This window comes from Hippichthys cyanospilos, chromosome 22 (genome assembly GCF_059441005.1).
Source record: "Hippichthys cyanospilos isolate Australia breed blue-spotted pipefish chromosome 22, RoL_Hcya_1.0, whole genome shotgun sequence".
In the NCBI taxonomy this organism is placed as follows: Eukaryota; Metazoa; Chordata; class Actinopteri; order Syngnathiformes; family Syngnathidae; genus Hippichthys; species Hippichthys cyanospilos.
The window spans coordinates 3,140,828-3,150,344 of NC_142390.1; the positions used below are offsets into that span (position 1 = coordinate 3,140,828).

The window sequence follows — 9,517 nt, forward strand, 5'->3', positions numbered from 1 at the left end:
AATCTGGAAAAAAAAATCCACCATTTGCTGCGTGCTTAAATACTCGCAATAATGGCGGCTCACTGAGATACAAGTTTTAGTTGTAAACTTTACTTGGGATCTCACCTTTTCTTGCTACTGTTTAAGTTCTGAGTGTATGGAACAACATAGCATGCTGGTGTGTCTTCTCAATTCCCAGCAAACTTTGAGCCCGCCTCATTTGCCAACACAAGGGCGGCACTCTCCCAGTCAGCTATAAAGCCCTCCCACCCTCTGTCTGGAGCAGACCAGTTTAGAGAATGTGTGATCTGCTGCTTCACTAAAAGCTCTGTCCCACTAGGGGAGAAGAGCTCATGTAAATCAGAGCTATTTTATTTATTATTTCCAACATATTTATTTGATCTCTGTGGATTATCTGGAGCCTGATTCAAAGAAAGGATTAAAAAAAAAAACGGATATCGCGTTTTTATTGAAAGCTATGGTGGCTTACGATGACCTGGGAAGCTTGGTGCCTATCAAACGGACTCTGCAAGTGATAGACTGCCAGAACCAAGCCCAGAAGGAGTTAGAGGTGAGATAGTTATTGCTTTTATATTGTGTTTTCTCTCATTTGGCTGAGGACTGTTCCTAATAACTATTATACAGCATCTGATACTACACTTTCTGCTACCACACACTGTTCTGTGTATTAGCTGACTTTTCCTAAATATTCATCTCGGGCGGGCTAAGTTGGATATGAAGTAATTGTTGCAATCAACAAAATCAGTATTCATAAACAATGAAATAGCATGGCTATCTCTTTATGGTCTGGTTCTAATTTTAGAAAAAGGATTGACCATTTGAAGATTCAGTTGATCAATATATTACTAGTTACGACTACAAAATGAATGTTGAGCCTTTAGCTCTCTTTATCGCAAAATGCGGTTTCAATGGCAGTAAAAGGGTTGAGGTTCTATGAAGTCTGGAGACGATTCTCCACAAGTGAGTTCCCAGACTTTCACAAGTGACTTATTGATGACCTCAGCACTGTCATTTGAGGTCTGGTTTTGGTTCTCAACACTTTGCTGTAAAAAGCAAAAGCGCACATCTGGATTTTTTGGCACAACACACATTTAAGTAAAGATCAAAGTAACCTAAACGCCTCCTAGCATGGAGTTTGTAATATTGGGTTTGGATGGAGACACTATTCATTTTCTCAACTGAAAATAAATATTGCCTTCCGCAACTGGGTCTGTTTCGCACAACAGCCAAGATCATTCGCTTTTTGTCAAAGACTAACCCTTGTCAAAGACTAATCCCTTAAAGGACAAGAAAGGAGGGGGGGGGGGCATCCTTCACCTTTCGTGCTTATTACTTACTGATTCATAATGTATGAACAGATAACAGGTCACAAACGTGTCACTCCCGTAGACTACTCCAGTCTACTCCAGAATTTGCCATGTGGCAACCATGTGCTGGCCCTTCCGCGAGCGGGCTTAATAAAGCTGCGGTTCGGCATCTTGATACCCCTTTTAACCACAGTCAAAACAGCTCAAAGTGCACAGCAGAGCAAGTGGATCAGTTTCACAGCTGTTCCTCAGTGGTTTCCCAGATTTTGCTGAGCCAAGGCTAAAATCCATTGTGGCCTGAGTTAGAAGAAAACACAAGCAACTCAACTAGTATCGTAAAATGTACGATGTTGCAAACAATGAATGTTGTGATTCTGATCCTGTAATGATTTTGAAGAACTTCCGTGGTCTGAAAGCATTACTTCAGCTTCTTGATTACTGGTCTTTGTTGTTGTTGGCATGCAGCCAAGGAGCTGCTTTCCAACTCTTGAGAGTGGGGGGGTTGGTTACCTGGCCCAGGTGTAGAACTACTCTCACGCGAGCCCCATTTAAAAACCTGTGTCAACACGCAGAAGTACTGCAAACACAACTGCACACCCCATCCCCCATTATGCGACGCCACTCTGTGTAAACACATGAGTTGGGGGACAGATTCACCGAAGGTTTACGACGACGACCCCTTTCTCAGATTTGCTGCCGTGGTCTGTTTCACGTTAAAGCCTCCCTACCTTACACACTGGTATGTCTGTCTGGAAAAGGAAGTTAAAGAGCAGTGAGCCACAAGGAAGCATTTATCTCCCACAGTGCACTTTCAAGAGGGGTTGTTGTCAGGCAGATAGTCGCCGAGCGTGCTCCGGGGGGAAATGACGGTGAACAGCTGAGAGCGGAGTCTCGTGCATTCTTGGCATTCCTCCAGACCCCCTTTCCAACCAGATCAGCACTCAAAGGGGGTCTTTGTGCAGGGTGGGCCGGTCGGCTGCCTCTCACATGATGGTGCCAACAGATGGTGAAGCCGCTCTGGCCTTCATATTGTCCAACCAGACATGCTCAATAATTCTGTCTACCCTGCGAGCGCTGCCAATCCGCCGGTTCCTCTTATTTCCTGGCTTCAAAGCCTGGAAATGGAGTCAATAAAAATTAGTTATGTCCCAACTCGACGGGTTTGATCACAAGGAAATCACGAGGGACTCGCAGCTGAAGTCTCACGGTTGGCATTAACAATCGATTAATTCTGTTGCCTTCTCGGCTAACTTGTCTCTTCTCATTTTGTCGAATCAAGGAACCCAGCAACAAGCGTGTCCGTCCTCTCGGCAGGGTGACGTCGTTAGCCAACCTCATCTCTCCGGTGAAGAATGGGGCCGTCCGGCGCTTCGGCCAAACCATCCAGGTGGGTGCCTGGTGACTCTCCCTTCTGCACATCAAACGCTACAGCGGCTTGACTTGTCTGACTTGTGGGGCCTTTCCCATCTGCAGGCCTCCTTCCGGAGCGATGGCAAGTCGCCGGCTGTGCCCCAGAAGCCTTGCAGCAAGGCAGCGGCCCCCACACCGCCGAAAAGGAGAAACAGCACACTGTGGTCAGAGACGCTTGACATTCACCAGAAGGAAACCTTAACCACCAAAGAAATTAAGCGGCAGGAGGTGAGTATCCCATCAAACTAGAAGAATGAAGCCTGTGTAGTTCACAGATCTAGACAGCACTGTATGTCCAGACTACTTTCACATATCCCTGTAGTATTTGTGTCAGATTGTCTAAATGGGAATAAAAGTCCACACAGGGTCTGTTCCTCCGTCTGTGTAAGTTCACATGGAGCTGACAAGCCAACAAGGCAAGCTACCTCCCCACAGTCTGACATCGTTTCCAGCTGTCAGACACTATAAACCTTGTCCAATTTTAAAAAGCCGCGGCACCCAGATAGAGTGAGACTTAGGTTGCTTGGAACACGGCACGAGTCTGGCCTTTAATCAAAGGGGTATCGGGTTGTCCCAATTTAAAAAGCACCCTGTACATTTCTCTGCCTTCCCCTAACCCCTTCATTATCTTTTTCAGGCCATATTTGAGCTGTCTCGCGGAGAACAGGACCTGATTGAGGACCTCCAACTTGCACGCAAGGTTTGTATTCAGAAAGCAAACAGATTAAATCAATGCCTGGCAGGCCCTCCGCAGAATTAAGCCAGGAACTATAAAAAGCCAGGAATTTATCCTACAATCTATCTTTTCTGTGTCTACCCGTGCTTTTAAGAGCTATTTTTAACATCCTGCAGTCCTGGTTCAAAGGTGATTTATTGAATAATTTCCTCTCTCAACAGGCATACCATGACCCAATGCTGAAGCTCTCCATAATGTCTGAAGAGGAGCTCTCGCACATTTTTGGCAACCTTGATGCCTACATACCTCTGCACGAGGAATTGCTGGCCCAGCTCTCCAAAGCGACAGGCTCCAACGGAACCGTGGGCCAGATTGGTCAAATCGTCGTTAATTGGGTAAGCTTCATGTTAAAGGAACTACTGTATCTGCATTAAAAAAAATAAGCGAGAAATACTTAAAGAGTCTTCTTTTCAAAGCTACCCAGGCTGGACGCTTACAAAGAGTATTGTAGCAATCAGCTGGCAGCCAAGGCCCTGCTGGACCAAAAGAAGCAGGACCGACGGGTGCAGGACTTCCTGCAGCGCTGCCTGGAGTCACCCTTTAGTCGGAAGCTGGACCTCTGGAGCTTCCTTGACATCCCCCGCTCACGTCTGGTCAAGTACCCGCTGTTGCTCAGAGAAATCCTGAGGCACACTCCGCCTGAGCATCCGGATGCCACAAGCTTGGAACAAGCAGTAAGCTCTCCAAAATGGTCTTTGAATGCCCCTTGTTCTTAGAAGCCATGAGACTAAATCACATTTTGGCTTCAGATCACCATAATCCAAGGAGTGCTGTCTGACATCAACATGAAAAAGGGCGAGTCTGAGTGCTTGTACTACATCGAAAAGCTGGAATATCTGGATGACAAGCAGAAAGATCCCCGCCTCGAACAGTGCAAAAGCCTGCTGTGTCACGGCGAGCTTCGAAACAAGAGCGGCACGGTGAGCAAAGTACTCAACTTGACCTATCTTATCTACACCTAAACCAGAGCTCCACTCAATCAGGGACACAGAGCATTCTGTCTACTCACTTAGAGTGAGTACAACTGGGACAGAGTTCTTTCAGCTGATCAGCAAGGCATTGTTAGCATTGGGACACAGCATTATAATGACATCTATTCACATCTGACAGCAGTAATTTCAGATCATGACAGAAAAGTCCCCAAAATCTGGTATGACGAGTTCTTAAATTCCAGTGCAACTCACACAAATGCAATTGTTTTTACACTACTGCTCCACCTGTCAGATTTGCTCCCCGAAGCAAGCAGACTTAATGATTGAGACACTTTAACTTTACAGATAAAGTCATCTTTAAGTCATCTTCATTTCCAAATAGTGCTGCAAACAACAAATGACAAATAATCTCTCGCTTTGTGTCATACTCTCCATGGGCGGCTAATTAAGGATTAAATCAAATGACAGTAACTGTTTATGGACATCAAGCCCTTGCAGAAGTCTCAAGGCTCAATTTTTCATTTTCTACTTGGCAGAAGCTGCACGTGTTCCTGTTCACTGAGCTGCTTGTCCTGACCCGCTCAGTCATCCGAAACGAGCGGCAATGCTTCCAAGTGTACCGTCAGCCCATTCCCGTGCAGGACCTGGTGTTGGATGACCTGCAAGATGGCGACGTCAGGATGGGCGGTTCGTTCAGGGGTGCCTTTAGCAATGCCGATAAAGGTGAAGCGCGTTTCCAGAAACATCCTGGAATCCGATTTTAGAATCTTGATCAGTTGTCAACTTGATTTTTTTTTCTTACTTTGATTCCAGCCAAGAATATTTTCCGTGTGCGTGCCCAAGATCCCAGTCAGGCGCAGTCGCATACACTCCAGGTCAACGACGTCTTCCACAAGCAGCAGTGGCTCAACTGCCTGCGCAGCGCTATCGCCGTCCATCGGCCCCACGGCGAACCCTCTTCGCCGCCGCCGCCGACAACTGATGTTCGATCCAAACGTCGGCCGTCCTCTGTCTCCGCCATCGTCCACATGGAGGAAACCGACGAGAACTGCCCACAGAGGACCACCCAGTCCGCCCCCAGCTCACCGTGTGGCACCGCCACCACATCCCCCTCAGACTCCCCTTCCTCCTCCATATCGTCATCACCCGTTCCCCCGCCTGTGTCTCACAAGACCAAAAAGGACAAGAAGTCCCTTTATTCATTAGGGAAGAGAAAAGAGACCATGGTGTAGAGTGGAAGGAGAAAAGAAACTATTATTTGTACATACTGTAAACATGGGAAAACATGGGACTTGTATTTATGCGTGTCAGTGTGTACATGTACCCTTCCAACAGTGTTCTGTGTTACTGTCCACTTTGGCAGCTGTTTACCTCACCCCTCCTTTTTATGGCCAACCAAAGACTAGGGTTTTCCAAACACCATATGTCACATACAGACATCAAATTATACTTCTGCCATAATATGGTCCCATTCTGGGTCCAAAACCAAAGTTTGGGAAACCCAGCCAAAGACAAAAAGAAAGGGAAGAATGTTTACCATTAATTTGATATTTACACTTATTTTCCTGCATAAGAAGAGGGGGGTGTAGTTTTACATTTTTATATTCTTGTGTTTGTTTGTTTTTTTTTGCTTTATTAAAAGGAGCACTGTTTTAGTTTAAAGGCGTCGCATGTATTCTTGATAAGACAGGAAGATAAATCAAGAGCTACGAAATAAGTTATGAGTATACAATGTCTTATTATTATTACTTTTGTTTTTTTTACATTCCTTGATCCCAAAAAGTGCCACAGTGGGGTTGTCCCACCCCCGTCCATCGGCATAAGGCATTTTTAAATCTGAAATAATAAGTCGAGGATGTTCTGAAACCGATTTTTGAACTGAGCCACATTGGATTTTGAAGGAGACTTTTTGAAGCAGTGTAGCATCTTTCATGGAGTCAAAGTTGCGGACACTATCAGAATAATGGAATTACAAAGCATGTTGAAAAGATGCATGAAGAAGAGGATGTTGCTGAAGAGAACAGACTGGAAACGGAAAAAAGATTCATTTTGAATTTGATGATGATCATAGGTGGAATGAGTATGTAAAAAGAAAGTTTCTGTAAGTGCATGATGAGATTGGAAAAAGGAGGTAAAAGGTGTACGTTGCCATTAACTTAACATAAGTATAAGAATAAAGATGTATAAGATTTGCATCTGAACCTTCGTGTCATGTCATCATTAACAGGACTCAACACAAAAACTAAATTGTCAATGACATACGTGACAGTAGTAAATGGCACAAGAATTATAATATTGAGGAGTGATCAGAACGGATTTACTTAATTTCTGACTTTACAACATAGTATTCGAGTACACGATCACACAAAAGGCATTCCAAAACATTTACACAAAATCCTGTACTCTGTGCTAGTGGGAGGGACATCATATGTAAACAAGCATGAACTGTCTCGTGAGACAACTTCCTTTAATGTATGCGTACAAATAGACTAGCTAAAAAAAAAGAAAGGCATTCCGGAACTGAAGATGAACTATATTCGGATTATTCGCCAATGTTAGGATCACATCAGGATTTACAATAAGGTTGGTATCATCGAGATCAGTGCTTGGATTCCAAAGACTACAAACCAACAGTTTTGAGTCCAAAATGTTCATGACATAAGCAATAATGTCAAAAGTATATGTGGATGTCACCAACTGCAGGATATACAGTAGTGTGCATTATTCCAACAAATGTTTGTGGCTTAAATTTCCATTTCTTACCAAACCAGGTCTTTGGATTAAGCCAATTGGTTCACTTCATTACCATGAGACATTGCAGACAACTGACCAGTCATGCAAATTCAACTGTCTTTGAAAATATTTGACTAATTGAGATTGTTAAATCTTGACAAAGATTTCTACCGCCCTGATGCCAGTTCGATGGAAGTTACTTCATGTTTCCATCTCCATTTTAGGACACTGCTTTTACTTGGGGGCAGGAAAAACAAACAAGTGGATGAACACAACTAGGAACCAAAGCAGTGATTTAAGTCTGTGATGGTCAAAGTTGGTGCGAGCCAAATGCCTGCTTCTAAGAAAACCTGAGGATTCTCTAAATGGGCACTCATGCTGATTTAACTCTGGCTTACACATTGCAATTTAAATGTCGCCATTTTTGGACTAATAAGGGTTAATAAGGTTATTATTATTAACTTATTTTCCACATTCTTATATAGCACTAAAGGTCAAATTTGATCCCAACCCAATTTTAAACTACAGATGCTTTCAAAATGTAATCCTAGCATATTTCGCAATGAATAAACAGATGCCCCCGCGGAACCCCAGAACATCCACCCGGCAACGCCCCCGCCAAATCCGGGCGCCTCACACACTGCCCAGGACCGGACCGAGCACCCAAGATGCAAGACCGGCGAACGCTCAGTGGGGCCCCCGCCACGCCCCTCTGGGTGCCCGTGGGGGAAACTGGGTGGCGGGCACCAGGACCACGCCCCTCACCCAGCAGGCACGCCGCAATAAACCCCCGACGCCCTGAACCCGCCGGCCTCGTCCCCGCTGACCTGGACAGCGCCGCACAGTTCTGTGACGACATGCGAAGAGCAAAGACGTACAACAGCACAGCAACGCGCGACCTCCCCGTCCCGCCACATAGGCCTAATGTGGCAAGACGAAGAAACCACACGCCGCTGCGCCACTGCACGTCCCCACTCCTCACATGCCATCCCAAAACTGCAAAGACAGAGTACAGACGTACACCAGCACAGCACCGTGCGGCCTCCCCGTCCCGCCACATGGGCCCAATGTGGCAAGACGAAGAAACCACACGCCGCTGCGCCAGTGCACATCCCCACTCCCCGCAAACCACCACAAAACTGCAAAGACAGAGCACAGACGCACACCAGCACAGCAACGCACGGCTCCCCGGCCACGCCACATTGGGCCCATGTGGCAGGACGAAGAAACAACACATTGCCGTGCCAGTGCACATCTGCACTCTTTGACTTCACAGTTTTGTGACGGCATGCGAAGAGCAAAGACGCACACCAACGCGCGGCCTCCCCGTCCCGCCACGTGAACCCGTGCAGCAGGCCGGCCGAGGGACGCCATAACCACGCGGGAGCACCCGCGGCGACCCCCCGCAGGTGGAACAGCGCCCCAACAAGCCGAAACCACGCGGCCGGATTGCTCTGCCAGAACCCAGGCAACTTTATAATAATTTATATCTTGGCAGAATACAGGGATGGATGAGTGCCGGTTAACTTGCTTGCTTCTTCAAACAGGCTAATATCAGCAAAAGAATTAGGTTTGCCAGAGGGTAACTAAAATATTTAATTAAAAACAATAGCAAACCGGAGATACTCTGAGAATATGACTTTCAAATGTACTTAAAGTGAATGTGACTCATCTCGTCTCACAACTTTTTCTATTGACTTAGCATTCCCTGGCAAACAGGATGTATCGCAAACTCAACAAACAAACCCAATAGCATTGCAAAATCACAGAGCAGAAAGTGAAACGTAAAAATTTTATCTCCTAAATATGCAGGAGAAAAAAAAAAAACACACTTCATGTAAACTCAACTGGATGGTTTATTTATTTGTTTGTAGGGTTTTTATAGCAGTTGCTCTGAGGTTCGATCTGTTTTTTTAGCCTTGCATCACAAATACTCTGGCAGGCTATAAGTTACTTGACATAAACCTTGACCCCTTGTCTGTCTGATCCCTGAACTGTACATCCTAAATCACAGCTGCTCATAAAATCCCGTTTGAAGGAATGCTTTTGTAGCACCCACATGAAGGTGGCTGCCATATGTCACTTGTTTAAGTTCACAGGTGAAGAAGGGAGAGCCTTTACTAGAAATTGGAGAGCTGGAGTCTTGAGCAGCTCAACGGATGACGATGATGATACATCATTATAAGGTTTTTTAGTGCACCATTCAGGAAATATTCCTTTTGACAGTCAATGGAGAGAGGAGATACTTAACAATAAGTGCCACTCGAGTAAATCAGCAGAACTAACGTGCTGTTGAGGACATGGTGAGATGTCCTTGTTGTGAGAACGGTCTGCCTCAAAATACTCAATTGTGCGTCAACAAACTGTTCTTTGACCACACACCTTGGCCGTGACAATGA

At 45.5% G+C, this 9,517-nt stretch overlaps 1 protein-coding gene across 1 annotated transcript; it reads left to right on the forward strand.

Moving 5' to 3' along the window:
- The first annotated feature begins 262 nt into the window (after positions 1–262).
- On the forward strand, positions 263–6,586 carry net1 (neuroepithelial cell transforming 1). Its single transcript, XM_088406802.1, has 9 exons — positions 263–550; positions 2,587–2,694; positions 2,781–2,945; positions 3,355–3,417; positions 3,615–3,788; positions 3,870–4,127; positions 4,203–4,373; positions 4,922–5,108; positions 5,199–6,586. The coding sequence occupies exons 1-9, from the start codon at positions 458–460 to the stop codon at positions 5,615–5,617; spliced, it is 1,638 nt and encodes a 545-aa protein (XP_088262928.1). The 5' UTR covers positions 263–457; the 3' UTR covers positions 5,618–6,586.
- Positions 6,587–9,517: the final 2,931 nt, after the last annotated feature.

Coding starts and splice junctions, on each gene's coding strand:
- net1 (XM_088406802.1), top strand. CDS start 458: ATGGTGGCTTACGATGACCTGGGAAGCTTGGTGCCTATCAAACGGACT. Junction 4,374..4,921: donor TTCGAAACAAGAGCGGCACG/GTGAGCAAAGTA, acceptor TCTACTTGGCAG/AAGCTGCACGTGTTCCTGTT. Junction 5,109..5,198: donor CTTTAGCAATGCCGATAAAG/GTGAAGCGCGTT, acceptor CTTTGATTCCAG/CCAAGAATATTTTCCGTGTG.